Raw genomic sequence first — 15,230 nt, forward strand, 5'->3', positions numbered from 1 at the left:
TTTTTTTTAAATAGTTGTTACTGATTACTTAAGCGCCCAGGGGGAAGAAATCATGATTCACAGATTGTTCTTAGTATTAATATTCAAGTTTTGTAAAAAATAAAGGTTAATATGTTTAAAGCACTTACCGCTTGATCCTTCGCCTGAATCTGTGTCCAGGTTACATGCTGGGGAGGGTTGGTAGGGGATCTCTGTAACGGTGATGAAGAGCTCCTGGCTGTCGGGGAAATCAGCTTGGTAAGCGCTGTCGACTGCCTCGTCCTCCTCATCTCCTTCCTCCTCTTCCCCGTCCGCTGAGGAACCGGCCGTGGACAATATCCCATCCTCAGAGTCCACGGTCAGTGGTGGGGTAGTGGTGGCGGCCGCAGCAAGGATGGAATGCAGTGCCTCGTAGAAACGGGATGTGTGGGGCTGGGATCCGGAGCGTCCGTTTGCCTCTTTGGTCTTCTGGTAGCCTTGTCTCAGCTCCTTGATTTTCACGCGGCACTGCGTTGCATCCCGGCTGTAGCCTCTCTCTGCCATGGCTTTGGAGATCTTCTCGTAGATCTTAGCATTCCTTCTTTTGGAGCGCAGCTCTGAAAGCACGGACTCATCGCCCCACACAGCGATGAGATCCAAGACTTCCCGATCAGTCCATGCTGGGGCCCTCTTTCTATTAGATTGCACGGCCATCTCTGCTGGAGAGCTCTGCATCGTTGCCACTGCTGCTGAGCTCACCTCGATGTCCAAAGAGGAACTGAGATTCAAACTGCCCAGACAGGAAAATGAAAATGAATTCAAATTTTCCCGGGGGTGTGGCTGGTCAGAGCATCCGAGCTCGGACTGCTGTCCAGAGCGTCAACAGAGTGGTGCACTGTGGGATAGCTCCCGGAGCTATTACCGTCGATTTCCATCCACACCTAGCCTAATTCGATATGGCCATGTCGAATTTAGCGCTACTCCTCTCGTTGGGGTGGATTACAGAAATCGATTTAAAGAGAGCTTTATGTCGAACTAAATGGCTTCCGGGTGTGGACGGGTGCAGGGTTAATTCGATATAACAGCGCTAAAGTCGACATAAAAGCCTAGTGTAGACCAGGCCAAAGGGTCTGGTCTCTGCTCATATTGCTAAGGCAACTGGTTGGTATATTATTCTCAAGCCTCCCCAGGAAAGGGGGTGAAGGGGCTTGGGGGGTATATTTTGGGGGGGATAGGGATTCCAAGTGACCTATCCCTGAATTTTTGTGTAAATCACTTGGTGGTGGCAGCAATACCGTCCAAGGACAAGGAAAGGAATTTGTGCTTTAGGGAAGTTTTAACCTAAGCTGGTAGAATATAAGCTTAGGTGTCTTTCATATGGGTCCCCACATCTGTACGCTAAAGTTCAGAGTTGAGGGGAACCCTGACAGCCTCCTTCATATTGTACCATCTGCGGCACCTTTTGCCCCACTTTCCAGAAGAAAGAGGCAGAATGGACTTGAAGCCCTCTTACTTCAGGAATCTTTTGAATTGGAGCTTTTGAAAGTTTCTGAGAAGAAAAATCAGAGGTCCAAATCAGCATCGGGCACTGCCAGATCTAGGAAGCCAAGTGTGTTGAAAACATTAGCTTCTGCACTGTGCTCCAGTTCCAAAATGACCAAGCATACAGTAGCTCAACCTTTGGACTGAGCTACAAGAAAGGTACAGCCCTTGACTGATGCAGTTATGGGGAAAGGGCAAAATGTGACAGATGTTTCTTCAGATCTGGGACTCTCAGTTCCGAGGAAAAAGAAGGCTACTTATTGATGCCAGGAAGATTGCCTGTTCAGGGGATTCATTGGATCCTTTAGATCAAGAATTCAGTACAGATCTGAAGTCTTCTTGGACTTCAAGGTAACGTGTTGTTAGAACGTTCCCATGCAGTGGTTCCAAGGAAGCAGTCAGAACACAATATCTCATTGTTCCTAGTTCTTTTTATTATTGTTAGAGCACAAGTACACTTGGATCCGCATCAATCCTCAGATCCTTTCAGTTCCTCATCAAAATTGGGGAAATGATATTTGGACATAAAAATCTTTTCAGTTTCCCCCCCCCCAGACAAGAGACAGAAGGGGCACTTCACCACATGGATCTACAGATAATTTATACCCACTGTGTAAAACTCTTACTGGGTTGCTGAGGAAGACAGTATCTCCTTTGTCTCTGCTGCACATCGCTACTTCAGTTGTTTTTGAAATAATCCCTTTGTCAGATCTGGGATCAGATCTGTATTCTGAAGGAAGAGCCAGATTAGATAACATATCCTGAACCACAACCCTTATCTGTACCTTCTGAGAAACACTTTTCACATATGTCCTTTCCGAAATTTCCTACTCATCATGACTATGATACAGTGCTGGACTGGGGTGATTGGCAGATGCCACTCTGGGTGCCGTGCCGTGTTGGCCAACTCTGAGGTTTCACTACCAGCTCCCATTAAAATCTACACCTTCAGTTCTGTATCAAGGCAGAAGCACATCTGAGATGCTCGGATCCTAAACCTTCGTATCCGACAGCAAGGGATTGGTCACCTATCATTGTCCATGATACACTCTATGAAGAGGAAAAGGGAAGATATTTACCATTAGCAGCATGAACAGGAATTAGAAGGTGACTCCCCTACAGAGGAAAATGTGGGCTTTGTATCAGCTTCATCTGTCTTAGAAGATACTATTCAATTTCATGAGCTTGTCAGCAGAATGGTAACAAAATTAAATCTACCATCTGTAGCATTAGAAGAAGCACCTCATCTAGTCTTTTGATATTCTTGGTGCTGTTTCTACCAACAAAGTATCCTTACCAATGTTGGAAGGTCTGTGGCAGCCAGTGAAATGAGTATGTAATAACCCATCATTTCAAAAAAAGGCAGACAAATTATATCAATTCCTTATAAGGGTTTCCTGTGTTTTCATGTGTATCCCACCTCCTAATTTCTTCGTTGTTTGTACTGCGGATGCCTCTGCAAGATCTGGGTATTTACACTCCACTCCTAATGAGAGAGAGAAGGGGAAAAAATTGATTCCTTGAAGGAAGCTGGGATTTTGTTTTGTTTTTACTTCCTTGAGTATGAGGATTGCTAACTGTCAAGTGGTCATGGCTAGGTACCAATTTCATCTTGGGGATAAAATTTCATTTTTTATAAAGAATTTTCCTGAAGAGCATTGGAAGTTAGCTAATGTCCTTATTAAAGAGGGACAAAATGGAGTTAAACATGCTCTTAGACGAGCATCCTTCGATGTCTCGGATGCTGCTTTAAGATTAGTAGTCTCTTCTATAACTCCTTGAAGATGCATGTGGTTACATTCTTTTTCTCTTCCCTTTGAAGAGAAATCAGAAACTGATTTGAGACTGATTTCATTTGAGAGAGAGATTCAGAATTTTCCATTCTGAAACGAAGTTTTAGAGAAAATGAAAGATGAGATCAACAGCAAGTTCTTTGGGACTTTGACAGCCTTTTAGAAGGAAAACTCCTACTTCTGCGTTTAGGTACCAAAGCCATACTATCTGCCATTTTCATCATTATCTTACTACACTCAAAGAAGATATCACTATCAATAACAGTGATCGCAGCAGCATCCTTCACAGCAACCTCAATATAGAAAACAATCAGCCAAATCTAAAATGAGACCCAAGAACAATTCTGCCACTTGTTCCTTACTTACTGTTAGACCTCTTGTTTGACATCGAGAGTGAGAGCCGCAAACTAACACAGGAAGTTTCTCTACCCTTTGGAAGCAGTCTGTCCACTGTCACAGCAAATGGCAGAAGATATTTATGGACAGATGGGTGTTGGATATAATAAAAGAGGGTTACACCATCCAGTTTCAGACCCTTCTTCCATAACAATCCTGCTGTCTTCCCTTTTCAGAGAGTCTTCTCATGAGAGGGTTTTAAGAGCAGACGTTCATTCATTCATTCATTCATTCATTCATCCATTACTTTACAGAACAATAGAGGAAGTTCTAGAAAGTCTTAGTATTCAGGTCTTCTATTACCATTATTTCCTTGTTACAAAGAAGAATGGAGGTTTCTGACAAATCCTTGATCTGTGAAAATTAAACAAGTACATTTGAAAGTTCCAGTTCAGGATGTGGACCCTTGTGATGATTATCGCCTATCTAGACCCTCACTCACCTATCTAGATTAATTGGGCAACGTAGATTTCCAGGATGCTTATTTGTATATAACCTAACTCACAGAAAATACTTTTAGATTTTCCTTGGGTCAAGAACATTTCCAGTACAGACCCCTGCTCTTTGGTCTTTCTACTGCACTCAGAGTTTTTACAAAATGTCTTTCTGTCATAGCAGCTTTTTTTGAGAAGATGAGGGGTTTTTTGTTTTCCCATAGGTAGATGACCAGCTTGTGAAAGCTCAAGAAGAGTTGAACAGAGTCATTCTTTATAGGACTTCATATAAGCTGTTTTTTCTTTTTATGTGAGTAACTGTAAAGTTAGTGTTGTTTCTGCTCAGATTTTATCTAGGTGGATCAGACAGTGTATAGAAGAGAGTTATAGAAATGTTTCATGGAACACATGCTACTAGAGCAGTTGCTACTTCTACAGCATGTTTTAGACATGTTCCTCAAATTGGGATTTGTAAAGTGGCCATGTGGAAGACACAGCTGTTAGGTCTGATGCCCAGTTTGGCAGGGCAGTTCTCCAGTCATCATTTAATTAGGACACTGTGTCCCACCATCTGTTTTTCTTATACTGCTGACCTAACTATTGCAAGAGTGGGTATATGCAGAGGGCCTATGAAGAAGAAGAAATGAAGGTTACTTACCTGCAGCTGGAGTTCTTTGAGGCAAACTCTGTGTGTTCACACTCCCCTCTTTTCTTTCCCTCGCCTGTGGACTCCTAGTTAATCTATGCTCTGCATTAGCGGTGTAAGGAACTGAGGTGGCAGTTGCTGCTGCTGCTTCTCCTTTTTATAGCCTCACTTTCAGAACATACTTGAACATTGAGGGGAGGCATAAGAGGGGTGCGTGAGTGCCCTAGCAGACACTGCTTACAGAAGATTCCACTGTTCTCCTACAGCGGTCAGTGCCTGTCCCAAGAGTGTAAATATGAAGAGTCCATCTCAAAGAACTCCAGTGCCAGATAAATAACCCTTGTTTTGGCCATCTGAATAAAACTTCATTTTCAAAAGTACTGAACACCAAGTGCACCCCTTATATTCAAGAGGAAAATCAGAGCATGGTTATTTAGATGCCTAAATATAGATTTAATGGCTTGATTTTCGGATGTGTAGTGTACCTGTAGTTTTCATTAGTGTCAGTGGGAGGTGTAGGTGCTTAGCAACTTTGAGTAATGAGGCCATAAGTATCTAACTCTGGGCATCAAAACTGGAAAACTTTGGCATTTCTAGTGTTCCTTTTGCAGAGCTTACAAACTGCTGCAAGTGAGGAGGATGCGTATTACTTTTGTCCTCACTCAAACCTCCTTGCTGCTGCAAAGAGAAGAGGTCTACCCCTTCTTTGCTAGCTTCCATTTTTCTTGGGTCCTCCTTTCTCGTGAATAACCGTAGTGCCTGTCTCTTCCCAAAGTGCTGCATCATGAAGCTAATGTGATACTTGAGTTTCAGTACTTCTATTTTATTGCTGCCTAGAGTTCTGAATAGCAGAAGAGAAACAGAAAAGAGCATTGGCAGGTTAAAAAACTGTATCAGAGTGAAAGTTCTGAGCAGTGTTAAAGATAGTGGAGCAGGCTCAGGAAGACAACACTGCATTGGCTTCACTCATATTTAGAAAGCTAACTTTGCAACCAAAAGGGATAAAAGCTTAACTTTAAAAAAAAATGGAAGTTTAGATTCTGCGAAAGTTGACAAAGTAGGTCTGCTTATTCACTGGGACAGATGGATTTGTCACACCCTGATCTAACACAATGAGTTGAATTCAAAAACTTCTGTTCAATTGTGTGCTAAATTCCTAATGGTAAAAGAGATTTGGTTGCAAGTGAAAAACTGCAACAAATATTACCACATTACAAAATCTGTTTTCTCTTGTCTTTAGGTGTTTGGAAATGCTCCTCCAAGTACAATGACAGAAAAATTCTCGGACCTCCTGCAGTTTACTACACAAGTGTCACGATTGATGGTGACTGAAATTCGACGGAGAGCATCAAATAAGTCCACAGGTAGTGCATGGGGTGATAGACTAGGTCTTGTGAGGTGTGTGTTATGCATTCCAGAGAAGTCAGTAATGTGCCAATGAGTTCTCTTCTGTGAGAGCTGTATGGATGCTTATAAAATGAGTATTGGGAGGGTACAGCATGTATTTTATACTTTTTTACACTCAGATATGTGTAATCTCTAAAAGCATTTCTAAAGCACTGTAGCTAATTATTATCACAAGATAATAGCAAGTTTGTTCAAAGTAAGACAAAAATCCTCAGACCTACAATAATGTTGCCATGCTTCTCTTCTGCTCTGTTTGATAAATGTCTTTGCATGGAAGTGAATCTTATACTGTACCCTGAATATGGCAAGTCTTGAGCTCTTATGGGGGTTTCATAGAATATCAGGGTTAGAAGGGACCTCAGGAGGTCATCTAGTGTCTAACCCCCTGCTCAAAGCAGGACTAATTCCCAGCCTTCCCCCCCCCCCCCCGATCCCTAAATGGCCCCCTCAAGGATTGAACTTGCAACCCTGGGTTTAGCAAGCCAATGGTCAAAAACCAGTGAGCTATCCTTCCTCCCTCCTCTTCTTGCTTTCCTCTGAGAGTTGCCTAGCAGGCGACTCACAGCTGAGAAGAGACTGCTTCAGTCTTCTGATAGTGTGACCATGTGTTGTCTGCTAAGGCTCCTTTGTATCTCTGGTGGTATTGAGGGAGAGGCGGCAGCACAGAGAGTAAAGATCTTGTCCATTCAATATTTTAAGGATGAGGACCAGTAACTCAGTTTGGATCTGGTGGTGAATGAAGAGAGAGTGCAGATGGCAGAGTGCTGACGTAAAATGCTCTTATGGTCTGTGCCATGTATGAAGTGGGGTGATGCGTGTTGGACTAGCTGCAGTTTCCTTCTGTTTCTCAGGTAGACTGAGTTACAGTAATCCACTCCAAATGGCTAAGTCCAACAGGATTCCAAGGTTGTGTATTAAGAAAATTGTGGAATTAGAGAGGGTCCAGAGGAGAGCAATGAAAATAATAAAATGTTTAGAAAACCTGACCTATGAGGTAAAGTGTTTTTAAAAAAACAAAAAAAAACTGGGCATGCTCAGTCTTGAGAAAAGAAGACCGAGTGGGGACCTGATAACAGCCTTCAAATAGGTTAAGGGCTGTTATAAAAAGGATGGTGATCTGTTATTCTCTATGTCCACTGAAGGTATGACAAGAGTTAATGTGCAGCAAGGGATATTTAGGTTACATAGAAGGATTTCCCTAATAACTGTAAGGGTAGTTAAGTACTGGAATAGATTACCAAGGGATGTTGAGGAATCCCTGTCATTGTAGGTTTTTAAGAACACATTTGGCAAACACCTGCCACGGATGTTCAAGGTTTGCTTGGTCTTGCCTCAGCATGTAGGGGTTGGACTTGAACTACTTTTCAATCCTAAATTTCTAAGATTCTATGAGTTTTGATGAGTCTGGTACTTCAGTGGATGTTATGCATGTCTATCTTGAGAGAATTTGGTTTGTAAACATGCTTGTAGATAGATAAAAGCTGTTAGTTGTGTATTATTTCATATGTTATGTAAAAATCTAGATGCTTTGAGGTATGAGAAGAAATGATTTTAAGAGAAATTTAGTGCCTTAAAAGGGAGAGGGTGTGTTTTGGGTAAAACTCTGTACTAATCTTGCCTTTAGTTAATTGAAATTGCTTTATCTGTTTATAAAAGTTCTGAACCATTGTCTGTATAAATGGAACTTGGCTTATTTGCATGCTACTTGATTTGTAGATCTTGTATCGAATATTTAATGTTGACTTTTCATAGGCAATACAGAATATTGTGGCGCATCAGCAAACTAACACTGAACTACGCTAATAACTAAATTTTGCACTAAGTGAACAAACACAAAATGCATCACAAGTAGTAGTGAAAGTGTGTGTATATATATATCTATATCCACCGTACTAGAATGTATAAAAATAATGAATTCTTAGTAATGGGAGACCTCACAATACCAGTCTGTTTATCTTGTGCAAAGCGGAGACAGCCATTATTTTAGATGGGTTATAAAATGCATGGATTAGTAAAGCAAGTTATGACATTGTGCTGTATTTCATGCTTTTGATGGGCTTTAAATCCAGAGATTGTGAATTGTGGTTAAGGGTTTCAGAAGAACCATCCCCTTTTGTTTACATTTTCAATGCATATTTTCTGTGATAAAAAATTATATAAAGAGAGTTAATGTGCAAAGGTAGGAGTGCCTCTAAAAGCACTCCACTTTGTATTTTCTCTAAACAGTTTTGATGGTCAGTTGCCAGTAAATGTGGAAAAATTAGTTATCCATGGACAATGGATTACTAGTTCCTTCTTTACAGGTGTTGAAATGAACAGGGAAGTCAGAGTAGGGAAGGCTGCATGAAAAAAATAATTTTAAAAATTAGTTAACTTGAATCCTTTGGGTAATGCTGCTATACCATTTACATCCACACGCAAAATCTTTCTAGCCACACTGCAAACACATTTACTTTCCTCCTTTATTTACTATTATTTTAAAATTGCTGTAGTTTAGTAGTGAACAGGTTCAGAATTGGCTTGTTGAAGGACTGCTGTGACCCTTTTTCTCCTCACTTTCAATGTATGTAGACTGTAAATGAAAGGATTTGGTTTTGAAGATTCAGGAGTCCATGTTTATTTTTATATATATAAAAAAGTAGTGTAAATGTATCTCTTGGATTCTTGCCAATTACTTTCTTTCCTTTCCACCCCTGCTGGAAGTGTAGAAATGTATAATAATTAAGTATATTAGATCTACAAGTCGATTGATTGACTTGTGTTTAGTTCTAAAACTTAGGTGCAGATGCCTAAATGCATAGAGCAGATGTGAAAATAAATCTTTCTCTTTGTGTCAAATAATTATTTAAATGAAAAAATTTCAGTGTTCTTAGGTATCTCTTTTTCACCAGCACTGGATCAAGTAAGACTTGCCAATTTGGTTTTGTTCACCAGTAGCCACAGACAAAAGATTGCTGACGTGACAGGTTTAAAAAATTGAAACACCCTCCCCCAACTCTTACTGCTAAGGTCATGGATGCAGGCTTCTGTGTATGTATTCTGTGCTCTTCATTCTTCTTTGACCTTCACTTTCAAAGAAATCTAGAAAAATAAGTATTGTCTTTTTATTTTTATTTCTTGGAAGCCTCTGTTGAATTCCCTGAAGATGGATCCACTGCACTATTTTTAAGGAAGCATGCACATTCCTCCCAGTACAGTAATTTCAGACTGGATCGATCTTGTTGCTTGGGCTACTACTCTAGTAGACTACAAATGGTTCTTGTTTTTATTACAGGCTCTTTTTCATCTCAGTGCTATCTTGCCGCTCTGATTTATACCGTGAGCAGAGATAACACTAGGATTTAGGGCCTTAATTTTTAGAGCTATTTGACTTAACTTTCCCCTCAGTTCTGTGTTGCCATTACCCATTTCTTTGATAGAAAACTCTCCCACTTTTTTCTTGAACTGGTCAAGTTTTTTGGCACTATTCATCATCATATGTGAACTCTCCTTTTTTTCTGGCTAGCCCTACCTCCTGTAGCAGGGGTATTTTCACCCACATCATCAGTAATGTATCAAACATTTTGCAGATTCTGGAGTCTTTTATGTAGCCCCTGCTGTCAGCCTTTCTATTTTTCTGAAATTTACATACTGCACTCTTTCTGATCTATGAGTTTCTACAGGAAGATTCCCTTGGCCTCTCCTTGATAAGCTACATAGTCTGTTTTTTTTTCAGTGATGTAAGAGGTGTTTAAAAGGGTTACAAGTTTAATGTCTCCTTCCACTCAGCAGCCAAAACTTGACCTAGATCTGCGTAAAATCTAAATCTTGGTAAGAAACCTGGTATATTATGTTTGTTTTATACTGGTAGATCTGAATGATACAGATCTCTGTGGTGTGTCTCCTACCATACTCCCCTCCACAACTTCCTTTTTCAGGTCGGTCTGTGTCTCTTTCTCCCCCCCCCCCCCCCCCAAATATCTCCGTTTCTGCTGCAGCTTGTACAGTAACTCCTCACTTTAAGTCGTCCTGGTTAACGTTGTTTCGTTGTTACGTTGCTGATCAATTAGGGAACATGCTCATTTAAAGTTGTGCAATGCTCCACTCTTACGTTGTTTGGCTGCCTGCTTTCTCCACAGCTGGCAGCCTCCCTACCCCCCACTACTCCCCCCTCCTGCCCGCGGCAATCAGCTGGCTTGCGGCGTTTCCAGGGGAGGGGGGAGGAACGAGGACTCGGTGTGCAGGCTCCCCCTCCCTCCCCTGCCTTCCAAACGCCGCAAGCCAGCTGATTGCCCTGGGCAGGAGGCGGGGTGAGGGGGGGAGCCTGTGCGCCGAGTCATCGCCCCTCCCTCCTGCCCCCTAAATGCCGCAAGCCAGCTGATTGCCCTGGGCGGGAGAGGGGGGAGGAGCGAGGACTTGTCGTGCAGGCTCCCCCTCCCTCCCCTGCCTCCTGCCGGAGGCAATCAGCTGGCTTGCAGCCTTTAGAAGGGAGGGGGGAGGAGCGAGGACGCAGCTTGGGAAGTAAAGGGGGAGGAGGGGGGGAAGAAGAGGTGGGTTAAGGGTGTGGCCGTAGGGGAAGGGAGGGAGTGGGCGGGCTGAGGGTTGAGCCCCCGCCCCTGGTGCTTGCAGAGTAGGGGAAGCTGCCACTGCTGCACAACGTGCTTCTCCTAGCCTACAGCACCTTCGGCCTCCTTGCCTGCCTCATCTCCAGTGCCAGTGGGCTGTGCCTGTGTAGGGTAAGGCAGAGGCACCTCCCAACTATAGTACTGTATGTACAGTATGTTTGTAAACACACAGCACGTGCACACTGCTCCCCCCTAGCGTAGTATTAAATTGCTTGTTTAAAAATTGTTTAAAATTTATATAATGCCTTTTGTCTGGCAAAAAAAAGTTTTCCCTGGAACCTAATCCCCCCTATTTGCATTAATTCTTATGGGGAAAATGGATTCGCTTAACATCGTTTCACTTAAAGTCGCATTTTTCAGGAACATAACTACAACGTTAAGTGAGGAGTTACTGTATTGGCACATGCAGCAGATTGAATTTGAGAATTTTGTTAGTTTCACATCTGCCTGCAAAGTTCTGAATTCTGGTTGCAGAACTGATGAGTACGATCTGAGTTTCAACCTCTGAAGTTTGGACCAAACTGTGAGCAAGGGCAGATGCATTGGAGCTGTCTCCAGACTCAGAAAGGCAGCACTACAATGGTGAACATTGAGCAACTGAAAGATTTAGAAATGTAATTTTTTTTAAAAGGTAGCTGCTTCAGAAGCCACTGCCTTAATCCTGTTCCTCTTTAACATCCCATTTTGCTATGGAACGTTTTCGCTGTGCAATGGGTAAGTGCATTTTTCAAGTCCCATCTAATAAACTTCAAAAGTCAACTTTTTTGCAAGTTTAGCTACTGAAATGGCCATTTTCTCCTGCAGGGGTACTCCAAAATATCTCATACTTCCTTTTTCCTATGAAAATCCCAGTCATCAATAATAAAAATAATACATTTTATAGAACACTTTTTATCTGTAGATCTCAATAATCTTTTTAAAAAAAGAATAAAAGATATCATTATCTTCATTCCACAGAAGGGGAAACTGAGTCACAGACATGAAGTGACTTGCCCAAACTCTCACAGCAGGTAATTAATAGAGAAGATACATGATGGAAATATATGATGTCTTCTTGCAATTGTGTTACACTCTATAATTTTAGAAGGTTTTTTTAATTTTCTTTTGAAACTATGTAGTGAGAGATAAATATATTTTGTTCTCCATTTTCAGTTTGCTTCTCCGCTGTTTGTACGCTAAAAGTTTAGTTCAATGAAAATTAGCAATCTGCATATCACATAATGTGGACGTGTAGCCCAGCAATCTTAGTATTTAGTATTGCCAAGAATTAGGGAAAAACTGTTGATTTTGCAAAATAAATTATAGAACTCATAAGTAGTACAATATAAAGCATGACTGCAAATAATGAGTGCTAAATACCACCTATCAAATCTACATAGTATGTTTTGTGATATATTATTTTTGTATGCTTACTCACTAATTTGCAAAATTCAGTTTATCATGCAGTTATTGAGTGAACTAGTCAGCATCTACTCAACTCTATTTAACCCAAAATTATGCCCTGTGGATAAATGCATAGGATATTCCTTCATTTGTTAGATCGTTTCTTAATATTCTTTTAATCCTGTGACTTAAATCTTGTTAATTTAATGTGTTACATAGGAATTCTTTTTTTGCCAGAGAACTTTTTTTTTTTAAAGTGTCTAATTTTTTGATTTAAACAAAACCCTTTCATTAACCTAGGTAGCTGTAGGAGAGAACGCAGGCAGAAGCCCAGCAGCAGAGTGGGGGCTATCCAGTTTATTGTGCTGAGTGAAGCATGTATGATTACCTGCCTTGTGGGCGGGTGGCGTATGTGTGCATTCGGTGCAAGGAGCTCTTGGCCTTCAGAGACTGCGATCGGGCTTTGGAGGCCAGGGTGGCGGAACTGGAGGAGCTAAGGGAGGCAGAGAGGTATGTTGATGAGGCTTTCTGGGACACTGTAGATTTGTCCCACCTCCGGTCAGACAGCCCCTGCGCTGTTGAGGAGGATGAAAGGCCCAGAGAAGTAGAGCAGTCAACGGGAGTAGAGGGAAACCTTCCCATAGTTGGGACCCTCCTTCCAGATGGTGTTGGGGTATCCTCTCGCACTGAGGTTACCTCTCCAGGGGAGGGAATTCCAGTCACTAGGAAAAGGCAGGTATTAGTAATGGGAGATTCGATCATTAGAAACATAGATAGCTGGGTTTGTGATGACCGGGAGAAGCATATGGTGACTTGCCTGCCTGGTGCGAAGGTTGTGGATCTCTCGAGGCATCTGGATAGACTTACATGTAGTGCTGGGGAGGAACCGGTGGTTGTGGTACATGTAGGTACAAGTGACATAGGGAAGGGTAGGAGAGACGTCCTGGAGGCCAAATTTAGGCTGCTATGGAAGAGACTGAAATCCAGGACATCTATGGTGGCATTCTCAGAAATGCTTCCAGTTCCACGTGCAGGGCCAGGTAGGCAGGCAGAGCTTCAGAATCTCAATGCGTAGATGAGACGATGGTGTATAGAGGAGGGGTTTAGATTTATTAGAAACTGGGGAAACTCTTGGGTTAGGGGGAGCCAATACAGGAGGGATGGGCTCCACCTAAACCAAAGTGGAACCAGACTGCTGGCACTTAACATTAAAAAGGTTACAGAGCAGTTTTTAAACTAAGAGATGGGGGAAAGCTGCAGAGGAGCACGTGGATCGGACAGAGACTTCTCTTAGAGGACAGTCTGTTGATAGAGATTCTTTGGGTTTTAATTAGGAGGAGAGGATGGAAGAGGATAAAGTAGGGGCCAGATCAGACAAGAAACATTCACATAAAAAAGAATCCGACACATCAGAAAAGGGCAGACAAATAAACAGTGACAAGTTTTTAAAGTGCTTGTACACAAAGGCTAGAAGTCTAAATAATAAGGTGGGTGAACTAGAGTGCCTCGTGTTAAAGGAGAATATTGATATAATAGGCATCACAGAAACCTGGTGGAGTGAGGACAATCAATGGGACACAATCATTCTGGGGTACAAAATATATCGGAAGGACAGAACAGGTCGTGCGGGAGGTGGGAGTGGCACTATATGTGAAAGAAAATGTAGAATCAAATGAAGTAAAAATGTTAAGTGAATCTACATGTTCCATAGAATCTCTATGGGTAGTAATTTCATGCTCTAATAAGAATATAACATTAGGGATCTGTTATTAATCACCTGACCAGGACAGTGATAGTGACAATGAAATGCTAAGGGAGATTAGAGAGGCTATCAAAATAAAGAACTCTATAATAGTGGGGGATTTCAGTTATCCCCATATTGACTGGGAACATGTCACCTCAGGACGAAATGCAGAGACAAAATTTCTCAGTACTTTAAATGACTGCTTCTTGGAGCAGCTGGTACAGGAACTCACAAGGGGAGAGGCAATTCTCGATTTAGTCCTGAGTGGAGCGCAGGATTTGATCCAAGAGGTAACTATAACAGGACCGCTTGGAAATAGTGACCATAATAACTTTTAACATTCCTGTGGTGGGAAGAACACCACAACAGCCCAACACTGTGGCATTTAACTTCAGAAAGGGGAACAATGCAAAAATGAGGGGGGTTAGTTAAACAGAAATTAAAAGGTACAGTGACTAGAGTGAAATCCCTGCAAGCTGCATGGACACTTTTCAAAGACACCATAATAGAGGCCCAACTTAAATGTATACCCCAAATTAAAAAACCACAGTAAAAGAACTAAAAAAGAGCCACCGTGGTTTAACAACCATGTAAAAGAAGCAGTGGGAGATAAAAAGGCATCTTTTAAAAAGTGGAAGTCAAATCCTAGTGAGGTAAATAGAAAGGAGCATAAACACTGCCAAATTAAGTGTAAAAATGTAATCAGAAAAGCCAAAAAGGAGTTTGAATAACAGCTAGCCAAAAACTCCAAAGGTAATAAAATGTTTTTTAAATACAGCAGAAGCAGGAAGCCTGCTAAACAACCAGTGAGGCCCCTGGATGATCGAGGTACAAAAGGAGCACTTAGACGATAAAGTAATTGTGGAGAAACTAAACGAATTCTTTGCTTCAGTCTTCATGGCTGAGGATGTTAGGGAGATTCCCAAACCTGAGCCAGCTTTTGTACATGACAAATCTGAGGAATTGTCACAGATTGAGGTGTCACTAGAGGAGGTTTTGGAATTAATTGATAAACTTAACAGTAACAAGTCACCGGGACCAGATGGCATTCACTCAAAAGTACTGAAAGAACTCAGATGTGAAATTGCGGAACTACTAACTATGGTTTGTAACCTGTCCTTTAAATCGGCTTCTGAACCCAGTGACTGGAAGATAGCTAATGTAATACCAATATTTAAAAAAGGCTCTAGAGGTGATCCCAGCAATTACAGACCGGTAAGTCTAACGTCAGTACCGGGCAAATTAGTTGAAACAATTGTAAAGAATAAAATTGTCAGACACATAGAAGAACATAAATTGTTGGGCAAAAGTCAACATGGTTTC

The 15,230-nt window shown here is 41.7% G+C and overlaps 1 protein-coding gene across 1 annotated transcript in view; it reads left to right on the forward strand.

The window, feature by feature from the left end:
• WDFY3 (WD repeat and FYVE domain containing 3) overlaps positions 1-15,230 on the forward strand; it is a 254,837-nt gene that overhangs the window by 43,698 nt on the left and 195,909 nt on the right. The window contains exon 3 of the mRNA XM_029913674.1: positions 6,010-6,133. Within this exon, the coding sequence (XP_029769534.1) occupies positions 6,010-6,133 (124 nt within the window). The remainder of the gene's footprint in view (positions 1-6,009; positions 6,134-15,230) is intronic.

Source organism: Terrapene carolina, unplaced genomic scaffold, assembly GCF_002925995.2.
Source record: "Terrapene carolina triunguis isolate 2854851 unplaced genomic scaffold, T_m_triunguis-2.0 Scaffold789, whole genome shotgun sequence".
Classification (NCBI taxonomy): Eukaryota; Metazoa; Chordata; order Testudines; family Emydidae; genus Terrapene; species Terrapene triunguis.